We start from the raw sequence: 18013 nt of genomic DNA, 5'->3' as shown, positions 1-18013 counted from the left end.
ACAATGTTACTGTGCCATGGTATACACAGCTATCTAATTTAAAACACTGGTGTTTGATGAAGACCTACTTTCTATGTTTAATGAAACATTACGTTATTTAAATGCTGCTTTTTTGGAAGCTAGAGGAAGACTGCAGAGGATGTAGTCACAGTGTCTGGAATGACCAGGTTTACAACTATTTTAGGCCAGAATTGTATCTCACTTCTCCAAGGACAAGCTCTCATCTCTTCCTCTAGCACAGCAGTTTGCATAAAGTTTCCAAAAAGCTTTGCTTTGCAAACCAAAGCAGTTACTAATCCCCAAATCCTGAAGGAAAAGAAACCATAGGGCAGCCCAGTCAATGTGATCTTGGCCTCAGCTTCATGGAACAAATAATTGGAACTGACACCCTGAAGAACGTCATTTTCAGTTCTGTTTTTATTATATTTGAACATTCTGTGGATCAAAATGCTCAGTCTGGAAGTTTGCTCCAATAACTGAGCTTTGTTTTTCGTTCACAAATGTCTTCAGCAGAGATTCTGAAGAGCATATTCAACAATTTCTGCTAATCATTTAGAGTGATATTACAAAAAATACATATTTCTTCTTCCTTTATTAATTATGGTAGCATGACAAATCTGATAGGACTAAAACATAGAACACTTTAAAGTATGCTTCTCAAAATAAAATCATCAGACAATATTTTTGGCAGTCACTTTTCGTGCTAAAAGAACAGTAGGACTCTCTACTTGTATTGTATTTGCATTTAATGTCAAGAAGACAGAAAATAAGATTTGTGAGGATCTCACCGTTCTACAGGTGCATTTTTTTTTTCTGGCTTTCCAAAATACAGAACTATCTTTATCCAACTGCAATTTGTCACCACAATTTTGAGCAGTGTCCTAACTTGACCCACAGCACAGCATAATTCACTGACTAACTGTGCATTTCATTAAAATATTCTGTGCGCAACTCTGAAGAGCCCATAATTCACACACATAAGCCAAGAGACATTGCTGAATAAGGATAGCTGGCGCCCTCCAATTTCACAGATACCAAGACTTCTTTTTGATCTCAGACTATGAGCATTCGGAAGACAGAAAAACAAACAGTGAAGTTAAAAAGAGAACAATGCTTAATGTATGCATTCACAGCCATACCTACGCTGTCCTCAGCCAAATGTCACTTAGATTAGCCCATGTCATGTGTGCAGGGAACAGCTCAGATTTACTCAATTCAGAGCAAACATCACCATCACTCACTCACCTGCTAGTTTCTTAAACCTCTCTCATATGAGAGACATAAACATTCCTGATAGTCAGATTTACACCTGTCACTTGGCTGAAGCAGGCACAGAGCTCTGCAAAATTCTTCCCAGTGTGTTTAGCCCTAGGTGACTCCTCCACCAGATCCCCATCTTTCATAGCCATCCCATGCCCATGTCCTTTCCTTCCAATACGTATCCACCTAAGTTACTTTTATTTTTTAAATAACTCTGCTGCTTTTGCAATTTGTAGAGTAGCTGATATCATTTCAGCCATGCCAGAAAGCCTCTGACAGACCCATTGGACAAGCAATGCAGATACATCAGCCAGTGCTCAGGGCTGGCTAATGACTGTTCCTCACACCACTCGTCTCCCAGCCTTCACTTGTCCCAAGGACAGTATGTTCCTTTAGGGCTGGGATTAATACACTTCCTTTGTAACAGCCTTTTCAACAGAAGTAGGCTGTTATATTAAACCACCATACCATGCCACAGTACAATAAGTAATCCAAAGAAAAGTTTTACAGATAGAAGATATTTTAAAAATACAAAAATCTAATATTCTTCTTGTGAAGGAGCAAAACAAAACTGTGTGTGTTTTTATCTGTCGAAGCTTTTATCTAAATAAGTCATTTTACGTTTCCAAACAAAGATTCTGCAGACTTGCTTTCCCACCCTACCAACTACAATAATGTATTTCCAAGGACAAGAAGCATCAAAACACTAAGAGAAAGCTCATTTGTTTCAGATGCATTCCCATGAACTACTTAAGCTCAGCAGAACAGAGCATAGCAGACAGAACTTGCAGTCCCACGACACTGCTTTTTGCACTGCTTTTTTCTTCCAACACATCACTTTCAACCCAATGGGTGCTCCAGTATGGATTTTTCTGATTTATTAAATTCCTGGCACTTCTGTAAACAAATCAGTTCCAAATGTATTTCTTGGCAAGGTCTGTGGCTATTTAAAGGGAAAAAATTATCTAGGCTATATAAATACTTTTGCACTATATCAACCTTTTCAAACTTTAACAATAAAAAATAAACTATTAACAACCAGGTTCCACTAAATAATTAGAAATTTCTTTCAATTTCTGTATCTTTAATTAAATACATTTAATTGCCCTGAAGGTTTAAATACTTTAATATACCTCATTTTAACTAACTGATAACTTTAAAATAACTTAAATGATTAAAAACATGGCAATGTTTTGACATTACTGATTTACACTGCTGATCTAAACATACATTAAGTTAGGTATTTCTATGGCTATTTATGCACACCCACTCAAAAAGAATAACAAATCCAGAAAAGTAAAAAGCACTTGAAAACTGAAGCAGCATGCTTAGTTTGTAGTACTTTTGCAGTGCAGAATCCATTACGAATTGTATCATATCCATCACAGACGCTAAGAGACATAGGACCAGTCTTGAGGCTGAATCCTGCTGCTGTCATCAGTCCACTTTGTTGTATAGATAACTTACATGCAACCTTTTATTAGGAAGAAAATCCCTAGCATCACATTCTTGAAGTGGTAATCCAAAGAGTAAGAAGAAAGGAAATATTAAGTAGAGTCATAACCACAACAACAAATTATTTCATAGCTTTAATAATATTGAAGTAAAATGTACAACTACATAAACATATTTAAACATATCTAAATAACCTTTTATTGTCAAAATCCAAACTCCTACAGAGACTTCAAAGTAACATGAAACTGCCTACATAAATTCTAAAGCATGGTGAAACTTAAGATTTTATTTTTTTTAAAGCAATCTCTCTTAAAGCAGTCTCATGCTATTTATTCTCTGGAATGGGCAGGTTGAGGAAGAAAGATGCAGTTCCAAATTTGGCAAGTGATTTAAGGATTCAGCAATACAACTAACCAAGCAGCTTGAGTTTTCTGGTGCAGAAACTGACTTGTTATTTTAGTACATTTTTTCTTAGGTTTTCACATTTTTGCTCATTATTTAATTTTAAGAAAGGCTACAAGAACAATCCTCTATATTTATTCCAACCAGAGCTGGCAAACTGAAAACATCACAGAAAGACTGATGCTCTCAAGATTGTTAATTCGGAGTAAATCTGTATGAATATCTTAATATTCTGTACACTTAGAGCTGAATGACAGGCAAATGCAAGAGAGAAAAAGGACAAATGGTCTGCTTCTGCCTGTGGATAAGTGGGTGAATGGAGTATAAGCCGCCCTGATGCTACAGTGAATGCTTGCATGTTCATTTTTAATTCTTTTTATTCTAGTTTCTAGTATCTAACATTATCTATATATTAACTACAGCTCCCTAAGACATGCCATTCACAGGGCCTGCACAACTCTGGTGCACACGTCTTAGGGGTGAGAAGGAACTATTTTGATCAAGAATGGCAGTGCTTAATTGAGTGGTATAAACAAGCCAGATGCAAAAGACAATTTCTTCTTTTGAGCAACATTCATAAAACAAATAAGAGACTGTTAAAATGCCTCTTCAGACCAACGAATAGAGCACTTGTACATATGCAGTTCTGTTCGCCTTTATGCTCTCAAATGAGGAAATACCTGCTTTTTACTCCAGCTTACCTAAATTAAATTTTCAGAATTTAAAATGCCTAAAATCTTTAGCTTTTATGATAGAACTTTAGAAAGAGAATTTAGAATTTAGTTTTGCAAGAACAACTGATATACTTTTAATATTTAACCTCATTTTGGAAGAAACATTTCTATTTGCTAGTTAGTGAAACATAAAACCTAAACAAGTTGCATGCCTAGGTTTTCTGAAGTCATTTAGAAAAATAAAATTTCTTCTAACAAACAATAAAAAGGTTGGAAAGACAGTGCTTAGTGCAGCTGCCTGACCACTCACACTTGTGAGCAAATGATGTCGCAGAGGACTATTGAGATAACATGGACACAAGAAAAAGAATAGCAAACTTCAAAAACAGATGTCTGTAAGAAAAGTAAACAGGCATGATGTGACAGTTGGTGACAGCGCATACAAGAGGAGGAAAGAGGACATGCATTATCTGTTCTCTTCCTTTTCTCCCCAGCTGGCTGGCTTTTGCTCATTGTGGAGGGTGACCACAGACTCACACAGGCATCAATTTACATTTGGTTCATATTTTTGAGGTTATCTTTGCAGCTACAAGAGGCAAAAACTATTTTATTTTTAATTATTGAAAACTTAGAATCTGGTGTGAGAGGAAAAAAAAATTGTAGTGCTCTGTGCTACTACAGAAACTCTCAAATACATCCCTGAACACGGGGCTACAGCAGATGCAAGCACAGCTATTCAGCTTGCATAAGTAATTCACCAGCAAAAGGAAAGAAATGAAGAGGACTAGAATAAATCTCCTCCTTTGCTTGGTATCTCGTAGTGGGGATGATGGATTCACCACTGGCAGCAGCAAGATGAGAGCAGATGAGAAAGGCTGCGCTCTTTCTTCCATGTCCATGACTATTTTTGGCTGGAGAGATGCGTGCAGAACTCGTCTTTATTCAACACCCAAAAAAAGAATATTGTCAAGGCCACGCTATAGCAGCAACCATGCTCCCAGTCACTTACACCACATGCTTACAAATGGGTTTAGCTCTTATTTCAGCACATTTCTGGAAGATTTCACACATCAAAATTTTAAGTGAAAGCTGATAAAAAATGACTTATTAAATAAATACCAGCTAGTACATACATCACATCTTATTCTAAAACTTTTAAGCACAAAAGCCTATAGATGGACTCGTTTTCCTAAAGTAATGCTAAAAGTATTCCAGCCTATCTTACTAAGCATGAGACCGATTTCTTTGTTCCAAATGGAAGAAACACATCGGAAGATGTGCAGTGATTACACTGTTACGCTTGCAACCATTTGCTGAGAAATTAGAAAGCATTAGAAATTCAGTATAATGGTGTTCCAGAGCACATTGCACGTTATTGTGCACATCATCTCTTCAGCCACGAGTGCAAAAAATGCTCCTCGTCAATCTTGAATTCTGCATGCTCATCAAATAATAACTTTAAAAAGAAATTTGCTTGGCTAAAAGTAAACATCCACATTGTGCAAAGGGGAAGAAGAGTGTACCCCAAAGAAAGTGTTAACAACAGCCTATCCTTTGCAGGTTAAAAAACCAATATTATTTCAGGTTTTACAACACAAAGTTCCAACATATTTGAAGTTAACACAAGCTTCAATCATACTCCTCACATTGCCACTATGTTTTTCCACATACTTGAGCATTGGCTGTAAGGAGGAAAATCATCCAGTAGCGTACTGTGGGATGTAATATCACAGTTTGCTCTCTTTTTGAAAAAAAAAAACCACCACCACCACGGCAGCAAAACACTCCTCGCTACAAATAGGCCCTAAAACTTAATCTCATTTTGAGTTCAATTACTTTGGTAATAATTCTTTTTTTGCACCTTTTCTCACAGCAAAGATAGCATTATAACATCACAAGCCAACTCTCTTTATGCTATTCATCAAATCATTCACTGTGTAAGTGAGAAATTTACTCTTTCAAATTAAATCTATTTTAAAGGCATGCCCATTAATTCTGCTGATTTCTCCTGTCAAGAATTCCATCTGGAAGCATACTTAGACAACAACAATTTTTTAGGACTAGTCTGAAACATTATATGATTCAGTGGAAAGGAAATAAAGCTGCTCTGAAGAAAGTTTAGTCAGTATTTTTGGCAGCGACAACCTAGCTAATCAGCCAAGCTCTGACGAAACTATTCCCATACGAACATCCAAAAGAGCCCTTATGAAACTGCTCCAAAGCTTCCTTTAGTTCTCACATACCCCTAAATACCAACGTTCATGTCTGCTGCTGATTAATACAGGACTACATTCCAGAATGCAATTATCACACTGACCTTTTGCCACGGTGGAAATGAGCAAGCCTATGGGTCTATGTTCTATAATCACATTTTTGTCCTAATCGTTGCCTTAATGCACACAGGCTTTATACATATGCCTGGAATCCAGTCTAGATATTGGCCTTTATTAAATTTCAGAGAACATCCAGAAACAATGTGATTATAGTGAAGAAGTGTTCTCATGACACTGTAAAGATTGGATGAAGAAGTTGTAAAGAATTCTTTACCAAGTAACGTTTGCCAAAAGTATACACTAAGAATCCACATTGACAGCATTACCCTCTCAAGTTCCACCTTCAAAGGTTATTCACTGCTTTCTGAATATAAGGGGAAATATTTTAATAGGAGATGAAAAAAATCTTTTGAGGTTGTGAGGAATGGGAGTATACAGCCAACATACTTATGTACTTACACATCACCTATGTGGTTTCAAAGCTTTTTAGAAGCAGCAAGGCAAAAAGAACTCAAAGCCACCAACAGCTCTATTGCAGAGACATCATTTACCTCTAAATGCCACTTTAGGCTTTTGATAGGTAAACTGGAATGTGAGTTTTTTAGAATTATCATTTTTGCCATTATCATTTTTTAGAACTATGCATGCTTTAGCACTTTCAATCATCACCAAGGGTTTTGTAAATACCAGTTCCTCAGTGTAGACAGAGTTAATGATGCTTCCCAGGGTCTGCACTCACCTGTAAACATTTTTGTAACAGCTTTACTCTGCTTGCGGGCAGAACACAGAAGGAGCAGCCAGGGAGGGAAGAACTCGAAGTGGCCAGCTAACAGTTCTGCTATCGTTCCAGATAGACTCGTAGAGGTCTGTTCTCCTTCAGAGATGTTGCAGCCCTCATCGACTGAGTCTACGAGCAGAAAGAGGCTCTGCTGAGGGGGCTTCATTCCCAGAAGAGGAAGCAGAATGCACCTGCAAGGAAGGAGGAACAAAATCAATCTTGTAAATGTAACAATATATTAAATGCTTGAATAATCAGTGATGAAATTTTTGCCTAGGCAAGATTACATTTTAATGAACTTGATGTTTCTAACAATACTTTAAAACAATGTAACATGGTTTAATGTTCATAAGAATACTTAGAAAAATGATGGTTTAGCATGCCAGAATCTACGTGGCCTGAAATGTAAAAAGTTCATTAATCTTTTTTTCTGCCAAACCTGTTATTATTTCTTATCAGAAGCTGGCCATGATACCAAACTTAATAAAAAGACATCTGAAGTACCAGAGCTCAAAAGTTTAACCGAGTGAACAAATTTTACAAAGATCTGAATTTCTGCACTTGTACCATACTTAAGAAACTGATTTGCATTTTGTTTGGTTAGCAAACTGAAGCTGTTTTTTATTTATATTGGAGTTGTCAGGTCCCTGTAACTGAAAAAAAAGATTTGCATTCTCAGAACAAGGAGCTGAATAAATGCATTGGCATAGCTAATAACCAGAGTTTGTCTCATATTTGCATGTACTGTTGTCATTTTTAGCAGCACTCATTAAAAGATATCTAACTCTGTGCTTATATGCAACTGCCACATGCCTTCTAGTATTTCTGTTCAACACTACTGTTTTGTGGGCAAGTTTCATTTAGGGCCTTAAGTTCCACTGAATTCATCTCCCATGTCCCATTCCTGGAGGCATTCAAGGCCAGGCTGGACGTGGCTCTGTGCAGCCTGGTCTAGTGGTTGGCAACCTTGCACGCAGCAGGGGGGTTGAAACTAGATGATCATTGTGGTACTTTTTAACCCAGCCACTCTATGATTCTATGATCTTTAAATACAACTGACAAGTAATGTTTGCCTTTATAGCAATAAGACTCAGAAAATGAAGCAGGGTGTGAAATATATTTATTTTCTGAGTGCATAAATATGCACACACGCATGACAGTTCCCTCTTTTTGCAGACTTTATGCTTGTGTCCAGATGGCACGGACGTAACAAGTACTTTTGACTTACTTAAGGCCATAATAATCTTCTTTCATTTGTTCTACTGAACAAATATATCTTCAGAAACTTTGGCTGATGACTTAATTATTACCTATGAAGCATGCAAATTGGAACAACGGCAAATCTTACTTGTTGATGGAAAAACGCGCCCAGAGTCAAAACTGATTTGCAAGCGCCACTAGTACAATGGTGCTTTCTGGTTTTCTGAATGAGAAACTGCAAAATGGAAACGTAAGTGGTGCACTGTTGACAATAACAGCAGGATCTAGCAGAGCCAGCTAGGCAATCTACTCCAGTTGGTGACGTTTTCCCAAAGGAATAGAAAGGATGAGTTCTGAAAGCTTTCAGTATTAGCTGCATTTAAATACTTAACTCTGGCCCCTCACATTTCCAGAAATGCAAGACTATTTTGGATTCTTTGTTACTTCCCAAAGCTGGTCCCTCTTTCAGAAGATGCTTGCAGCACAGCTAGAATCTCTGCTCCCTAAGCTAGGAAGTTAAGCAGCTACTAACTTACACAGCAGGAAATCAGTGTAGCTGTAAGGCTAAAATTACTTTTCAAAGTGATATCAACCCCACAATGAAAGGAGGCAGCTTGAAATTGCATCATTTTCCACCTCTTTCCCCAGCAGAATGCACTGTTGTCCCTTCAGCTATTTACATTGCTCTGAGATGTGAATAAATATCTTAAAGCAAAACAACACCTAAAAATCTGAGTGATTGTCACAAAACACCTATGAAATACCTTAGGTGAATTGGACAATGTTCTTGCATGTTAGTATTTACCTGTAGGAAATACCAAGAGAAGCTAATAGGTACGTCTGGGAAAGAGTCCCAAATTATTCTGGTGAATTATGCTACAGTATGCAATAGTTGGCCACAGTAGGTCAAACCAAAAGGTCATCCTGCCTCCAAATAGAGTTGAAAGAAGATGTCCAAAGAATAATGTATTAAAAAAATAGTGCAAGCACTAAATCACATTTTTCCATATCTGAGACTGCAGTGGTTGCAGGAGCTTTGTGGAACAGAGATTTAGTTTTCCACTTGGCATCCCTTCCACTTCACAATACTTTCATTTCTGAGTGGTAGCATAACTTTCATTCAATTGGAAAAAAACAACTATATATGTAAACATACACATACAAGAATATATTCAATGAGGCATGACGACTTCTTCCAGCTTACAGCTATATTACTCAAAGTGTGATGCTGACAAGACACTGATAAAGCTTTCTCTGCAAGTGCTCTTAGGAACCACTTGATAACCTCAGTTCTGTCTAGACTTTTCTATCTCTGAATTCAGAGTAGTGCCAGATAACATAATGGGGAAATTTTTCAGACGTTCAAGTTTGAGGCCAGAATTCCCATCATGTTTACCTCCATAACATGACCTAGTAATTCCCACTCTCCCATAACATCTTTCTTGCATATGGAAATCACATCAATCAACATGGAATAAATGTCTCAAATGGACTTCTGCGAATGGTGATTCCTCTACAGAGCACTGTAACAGATTGCTTAATTTGCAGTGTACCTTTCAAAAGATGGAGTTTGCTTTACCTTCTGAAAGGATAATAGCAAACAGCCTTATCTTCAGTACTTTTATAGCCAATACAGATATAAAAGTGGTTCTCATTACATAGCTGTTACTTGTTACAAAATAGTTCTGAAATAGAAATTGCTAAGTAAATTACAATATCTTTAGAAAAAGCAGCACAATTAGGTATCTTAAATGATAGAATTTGTTAAATAGGAATGTAATGTAATGACTTACTTATGTAGAGCTAAGATGTTTTGTTTGCTCTCAAACAAATAGAGAGTCCTTGGAACAATGAACCCTCCCACAAAATTCTTCAGACTGCTACTGAGTTGACTGAACCCATGCAAATATGATTTTCCACATATGGAAGAGATATATAACAGCAAGGCTGTTCTGCAAATGATTATCCCTGAGATTTTTAGATTGGATCTGCAAAAATGCTGAAACACAACAGAAGAAAGTAGAGGGATAGCAGCAGTGTCCACAAAGACTGAAAGTCACAGTGGAATGCACATACTTGTTAAAAAATAAAAAAAGCAAACATGCCATATAACAGTGAATGAGCAGTTCTAGAAGCAGAATGATAAAGCCTACTTTTTTTTATAAATGCCCCTCATGTGACTGACTCTGGTGTATAGGAAAATCAGAGTTACATCCCCACTTAAATTCTCTGATGTCTGTTACAGCACAAATACAGCTTATCCCTCAAAAGGGTCCCTTTCCTCTAGCCAGCTTCTGGTGCTCACTGCTGGCAAACACACAGAACAGTTGTATAAAACTCACCTCCTAGACAAAGTAGCAGGAGAAAACAAGAAGGAACAGAAATCCAATACCTGTCCAAGTCCAAGCACTGCTACTTTTAGGAAAACGCAAAATATTTCAAATTTCATAATGATACAAATGAATTTGGAAACTGTTTAACTGCTACTACTGTTCTTGCATTTCATTTTCTATATCAGTATGACATTTCTTTAACAAATTGCCTTTCAAACCACTTTCTTGCTTCTATATTATGGTTCAACACTTGCATTTCAATTACAGTCACTGTTGTCACAAAGATCTACCACAGCAGTACGTGTGACATATATAGTATACATTACATAATATGCCTATTATACATTTACAATGTTTGTTCTTTTAGAAGAGAGTTGTTTTAAGAAGCAGGCAATAGACTTATCTTTCAAAGAGAGCAATGACCGGGCATGCACGCTGCCCCCAGCACTATAAACTTACTTCTGTACAGGTTAACCAAACTGACTTTTCATGAGGGTTAGAGAGCCTCCTGCTTTCTCCCAGGCTTTGCTGCTACTTTTGCCAACTGTGCAATGAGTCTCCAAAATGGTGCAAACGACATTAGCATAGCACTGGGCATCTTTTGCTCAGGTAGAAGAGCGGGGACACAGAGGAATACATACATACATACACACAAACTGACACTACAGGAAAAGAGCACAAGAAAAAGCAATTCTTCTCCAAGTGATGCTGAGCTAAATGCTCAGCAGTGATGTGTACTGTCACCTGGCAAGTAAGGCTATTATCCACTCATTAAGCAAATCTGTCTCCTCCATTCACTTAAGAGCTGTAGAATTTTTGTAAATTGTCATTCTCCTACTTAAAATCAGCAGCACCTCACTACAGAGATCTCTGCATACGCTCTTCTTTTCCAAAGATATGACATTTCAAAAAGGAAGACAATAGTCATTGCCACTGAGGTGGTTTATACGTGGTACTTAGAATTAAGTTAACACCAATGCCATATTACTTGCAATTACTCTGAATTGCAAGAAACCACACTCCCAGTGATTCCCACTAAGTACTGGAAAATACCAGCCAACTTCAGAAAAACAACTTTGAGAACTGCAAATATTAATTAAAAAAACATTTAATCATAATACCACAGAAAAATAAGTTTAGTAACTACAAGCAACATAATGGAGCAGATTATCTGGTATCAGCAATCAATATCACATTGAATTTCACCTAAATTTATTGTTATGTTGGCAAAAAACTTACCAATGGAACCTCATAAAATGTTCTAACATGAAAGAGACTACACAGTGTTGTCCCTGGCAAGAGATAAGACTGCTTGCTTATTTCCTACAAAATTGCACATTTGTACATTTCAATAACTCTTTAGAGTTACTGAAGATTGAAATAATTGTAAAGGATGCCTATATATAAACTGGATGGATATATACCTCCGTATACACACACACCTTCAATAGCTAAGTAGATACTTCTTCAAACATCAGCGTTCATATCTAGGAAAACAAAGAATCATCATTCTTCTTACAGATGACTTACTATATATTATACCACAGCAGTCTGCTATGCTACTTTTAAAGATACTCATTTTCATTTATGCTGTATCAGAAAATTCAGGAAGACAAAATACATAAATGAAACTTTAAGCCAATTATGCTTATTAAGTTAATGCTATAACAGCAATGAAAGAATTACTGGAATTTTTGCCTAAAAATCACATGCAGAAACCTAGTAGGCATCCCAACTCAGCTCCTGGCAGCTCTATCTGGTGGAAGAGAAACTCCATCCTCTCCAGCTCACAGCTGGAAGGAATTATTTTATAAAATCATTTCGGGGAGAATCCCAGGTCAATGCACCATACCTAAGGATAGAATGCCAAAGGGCGTAAAGCTCTAGGCAATGAGGTTTTTATTAGTTCCATTGGAACTGGAATAATCACGCTTTAAAGTGCACTGATCCACAGTTTCAGAATAGAAGGGAGAATTCAGAATTCCAGATCACTATTTAAATCTCTACTGAAAAAATTTTTTTACATGTGACAGCAAGCGTCCCACCTCTCTTCCCACTGTCTCCTGTACCCACTTCTATATTATATTTCAATGGTCAACTAGCAGAATGTAAACTTGTGAGCTTGTCAGTATTCTGGTTTCTAATTTGCACTTAAAAGACTGAAGATAGGGAGGACAAAGCTGTTAAACATTGCTATACAACTCAGCAAATGCATCCATAAGCCAGGAGCTGAATTCTTCTCTTTTGTTTTCCAAACTGTATAGGGGATATGGGTCACAATAAAAGAGGCAAAGGGAAATTTCACTTCTAATCAGACAGTTTTAGCCGTTCGATTGATGAAATATTAAACCTTTCCTGAGAATACTTGCAGCAGCTGAACTCACTCAAAGAAAAAGAGCATCTTCACAAAACACCTATGGTGTTATTTCTAGATCAGCGCACATTTTCCTTTAGGTCCTATGGATCACAACCAGCAGCAGCTTACTCATCTGGATCATCACGCCTGCTGTCTAATTGCTGTATGGTTTCTGAATTACAGATTGAGGCTCAATCTAAAGGTAAACTTCAACAGCTGCCTTCCATGAAAATAAAACTACCTGGCTTGATTTTGTGCACACACCTGTGTACATACTTAAGCATGCAGTCAAGTTACTGAGGTGGCTGTTCAGCCATATTTCAACGTGATAAAAGCATGCCTGCAACTGATTATGACTTTCTGACGAAGCACAATACTGGAATTATACACACCAAGGAACAATAGTATAATACATGTGATTGTTTCAAGTGAATTGCTAATTCACAGACTGCACAGAAAAATAAACAGCCTTAGCAGTTCTAACCAACTGAAGGGAGACTTAAGAAGGAAGTCTTATGAAGCAGAAAGAAGGAAAAAGAAGTGCTGAGAATCACCCATTAAGTAAGCCCCAATGTTTGCGTGTAAGTTTCAGGTCCAGGCTTTTCAAACTGGCAAATTAGAAATGGCAGGCAAGGCTTGCTGTGCAATTTAGCACCTGATCCTGCAGTGCCTTGGAGTAACCTGAGTTTCATCTGCCATTGTAAAGCAGAGCTACAATCCCACAAGGAGAGCACAAAAGCTAGCTCCAGGGTATAGAGCCAGACAAAAGCAGAGTTTATCATACAGCCAGCACCATCACTCACACAAACACAACATGCTGGACCCCTGCATATTGATTAGAGACCTCCCACTGTCTCATACAAATATATAGGTGATTTTCTTCTATGCTGCTCTGCAGGTGGATCTACTGGTAGATTTACTAGAAAACTCAGAAAAAGAAGCCTTAAGAGCAAATATTTGGTTCTAATAGTTGGACTGCCTAGAGCAGTTTGCAAACAACTCAGCTGTATTAAGGAAAGACTAGTGTGGCTGAAACCCACTCACACCTGCTGCTAGGAGCAGGTTGAGTCTTTGCATACTTTTTTTTTTTATCTGAAGGTATTTGCCTTATGTTCTTACCTACACAATATGTTCTAACTTCTCAGAGTCTAACATACAAAAATCTGTGTCTCTATCAAAGGGAAAGAGGAGGAGAGTATGAGAACCCCTACAAACAATTTCCTGAACAAACAGCATAGAATTGTTATTTATCCTATGGAAATTCTCCCAGACAGTGGTTCAGTGGCTGAAGGGATGGATGCAGGACAGATGGCAGCGATGCCCAACACAATGTGCAGCGTCACTGTGAACTGCTTCTAGTTACTCCCAAGGTACCCAAATCCCTCTGAGTGGAACCAACTGCTGGTCTACCTAGAGCACTACCTGTTTGCAGCAGAATCATATAAACATCACCAATGCCTATCTAAAGTAAAAATGATATTCACAGTTATCCCTTACCCACAAGTACTATTATTTTCTTTTACAGCAAGAAATTAGTTAAATCTGTAGAAAACCAAACCATGTCATGCCACATTAGCTGTCATTTCAACTCCTACTTTCCAGCCACTTGCAGATAGCTTGATTATTTGTTCCAGCATTTTTTATTCAACTGACAGGTCTACAGTTCTCTAACATCTTTTTATCCCTTTATAAAGCAAAACATTAAGTATCTTTTTCTTTCAAGTCCACATTTTCTGCCATCTTGAAAAAGATAACTTGTCCTTTGAAGACAACAGTGGCAACTCAGACTGTATAAGATCATCTCTCCTACTCTGCTTTTTTTTGTTGCTGTTTCTTCCAGGCTGTTTTTCTGCAATCTTAAATTGATATTAAGTAGCTGATCTACTTTCCTGATTTTGTTCTTAGGTTTAACATATGAATGATGAGGAGCTTGGTCTCACTAAACTGGCTACTTAATACACTGGGATTTGAGCCCTTAGTATTCTTTCCAGCTAATTCCTTCCTTTCTTTATACTTGCAGTCACAAGTCCTCACCCACAAATTATCTGAGGACAAAGTCCACTGCTTCAGTTTGTTCTTTCTCTTCTAAAAATCACACATTTAAGATCATTTCGCAGTCACCATCAACAAAAGCTTCTCTTCATCTTCTCGTCTGATTCTTTCCAATCTGCTAGAAGCAGATTTGTCCTTCTATTCATTACTTTTTCTCCTCTCTCACACTAGAAATCTAGTCACTGACAGACTCTGGCTTCCCAGATGATGTTCATCTCTTATCTATTATGGCAACTCAGTATTTTCCACCACACAGACATTCTCATCCAAATCCTATGCTATGGACAACCCATTTGTTCTCTTGAAGAAACTCAGCTTACCTGATCTTGCTGGTTTGATAGAGTAAAACATTAAAAAGACAGTTTAGAGGTAAGAGAATTCCTCAGTTACCAACTACAACTACACTCTGCCAATACAAATAATATTTAAGATAAACAAGATTGTCTGATAGGGTAGTTCTATTTTTTTTTCCAATTACAGTGCTACCTTCATCCTTTAAATAGATATCCATATGTACAAAACTATACCCACACGCAATGCATTTCTTCATTCACAGATTTTACAGTAGTTTTAAATTTAGTTTATTCTAGAACTCAAAACAAGTTTACAATATAGAAAGCAACTCCTAAACAAGCTGCTTTTTTTGTAAACTCCAGTCACACAAGTTATCCTGAGAGATCTTTAAAAGCATTTAAATCAACCTTGACTCTATGTACTAAGATTTCCAGTTCTGCCTCTTTATACCCTATACCTTTTTTTTTTTCCATTAGTTTAAAGATATTCACAACAGTTGATTAACTGCCTCATCCTCTTTGTGTGCCTCATGACCCTACTTGAATACCCTTCATTCCTCCCCTCTTCCACCTCCAGTTTTTGAGCTATTGTCCATGTTACTCTTATTTATATTTATCCCCAGGATTTGTCATCAACTGTGTATTGTTTAAAAGATGTCTCTTGTTAGGGCAGAAAATCATTGCTTTTCTTTCTGAAACATCAATTATATTCTCATTGTCTATATGAATAACTTTTTTTTTTTTTTTAAAAAAAGGGCCTGTGTTTCAAAGAAATTGCATTTTACATCAAATGCACGAGAAGAAAGTATCAAATCAGGCTCACTGTAAGTTACGAGTTGAAATGAATTACCCATAAGGCACATTATTTTTTTATACCTGTCAAGTTATGATAATACATTCGTACATATTCAGAAGTCTGTAGTTGAAATGCAAAAGGTAGCTATAGGGTACCATAATAACAAAAACTAACAAGCTCATATATGCAAGAGAACATTAAAATTGCAAAGTAAGATTTAAATCATCTATGAAATGAAAGGCACAGCAAAGTAAAAATATAGTCTTCAGTTTTTCTCATTAATCATTTGGTTCTTTAGTCATATAAAAATTAACCTCTATTTGTTAATCAAATATAGCTTCAACTAAAAGTAGTATTATCTATAGAGGTTAATGTACAGCTGAATACAAATTCTTGTAGCCTAACAGGCATTTTAATTTGTTGGCATTATTCTGTGTTTCGGAGGCAGACAAAATCCATTTCTTCCTTGTACCTCAACTTCTGCAGAACATAAACAGCTGAAGATACAGACTTTGCTTTCCGTGTATACAATTTTATTTGTTGACATGAGAGAAGTGTTATCCCTAAAAACTGAAACAAAGAAAACAACAGAGGATACAATTAGAAAACTACACTGGATACACTAAACTGAATGGCTTTTATCAAGCTACACCCTAGTTTACCTTCCAGCCTGATTTATTTTCTGCTACCCCATGACTGTGTGACAAAAGACAACAGCTTAGCATGGACAACACAAAGGCAGTCAGTTACTACTATAGCTAACAGTTACCCTGACAATCCCAATGTTATTTTTCCTACACACCTGATTTCAGAAGAAAAACGCATTATTAATTGGGATGCACAAAGAAGAGGTGCTGCAAGGGCTGGGGCTGTAGGGATGAGCTTCTTCAAGTGGGGATCCTGAAATGGTGAAAACTGAACAAACAGTGAAAACTTTGAAGTCTCTGCCATTCCCTGGTGAGCTTGCTATATACCCACCTTTCTCATTTCTTGCACCCCATACTGCAGATTGTTGTACTGATCACAGGATAATACTAACCTCATTTTCAGAAAATCCTCTGCACAAATACTAGATGAAAAGCTGTTAAGATTTTACCTTATGAATCATGCACTTAAGACAGTTTTCCGTCTATGTTTGCATTATCATGCATCTTTTTTCTAAATTATTTTCTCAAGTTGAAGGGACTGTCCTCACCTTTAACTGCAGTGTCTTATCTGAAGAGGCAGCAGATGGAACAGCTTTCATGTGCCCCAGTCAAAATTACTCTACCCATACTCCCAAAAGTAGAATACAAAGCATACATGTCTCCTATATCACTCAGAGTGCATATTAATAACCTTGTAAAGTTGTTGGGGGTTTTTTTTGTTTGTATGTTTTTTTTTCCCCTTTCTCACCCACCATCCTCCAAAAGATATAGCTTTTCTTGACTTTATGCCTCCTATGAGTCCTTTCTAGCTCTTTGTAATTTGCTTTAAAAACACACTGCCAGATTAGCACCATGTTCACCTAACTATTAGCTCACAGCAGTGGTGCATTTAGCTTTGGAACCAATTCTGGAGCTATATATTTAATTAGATCTATTTTTAGTCTTAACTACAATAGATCAAGTGAAATAAATTATGTTATCCTCTTTTATCCTTAACATTTTATACACCAAAAAGAGTTTACTGTCAAACACATCTTTAACACAAATTAAAACACAGGGCACTAAGAAAAAAAGTACACCTGAAGTTACAAAAATTGAGCTTAATATTAATGTGCAGTACATGCTATAAATCCATTGGGGGAAAATGTTCTCTCTGTTTTTAAGAAAGACAAATTAAATGGATCAGAGCCAAAGCAAAGAACACAGCAACACTATCCAATACAAAGTAAAGCTACTGAAACCAAACTGGTGCATACAATTGGCAAAGGAATGCTGTAAAAGTTGGGAAAGTTCACCCAAGCTTTGGCAGGTTTGTCAAAGGTAGGATGTGTTGGTACAATTCCTATAACTTACACCAAGATAACTGTAAGGCAACTTAACCAAACATTTGCTTGCTGACTACTTAAGTATGTATCTGGCAGAGGAGGCAGAGTTAATGCTCCTTCACTTATATAGCGTAATACATAGTCATAAGACAATTCCTCTTACCACAGA

At 37.0% G+C, this 18013-nt stretch overlaps 1 protein-coding gene across 1 annotated transcript in view; it reads right to left on the bottom strand.

Moving 5' to 3' along the window:
- The window catches only part of ANKRD50 (ankyrin repeat domain 50), a 42809-nt gene that overhangs the window by 11140 nt on the left and 13656 nt on the right, over positions 1-18013 (bottom strand). The window contains exon 3 of the mRNA XM_031596842.2: positions 6804-7033. Coding sequence (XP_031452702.1) covers positions 6804-7033 — 230 coding nt within the window. The remainder of the gene's footprint in view (positions 1-6803; positions 7034-18013) is intronic.

Source organism: Phasianus colchicus, chromosome 4 (genome assembly GCF_987193195.1).
Source record: "Phasianus colchicus chromosome 4, bPhaCol1.hap1.1, whole genome shotgun sequence".
NCBI classification, from domain to species: Eukaryota; Metazoa; Chordata; class Aves; order Galliformes; family Phasianidae; genus Phasianus; species Phasianus colchicus.
The sequence above is the reverse complement of the archived record's forward strand: the minus strand, read 5'-3'. Positions and strand labels throughout refer to the sequence as shown.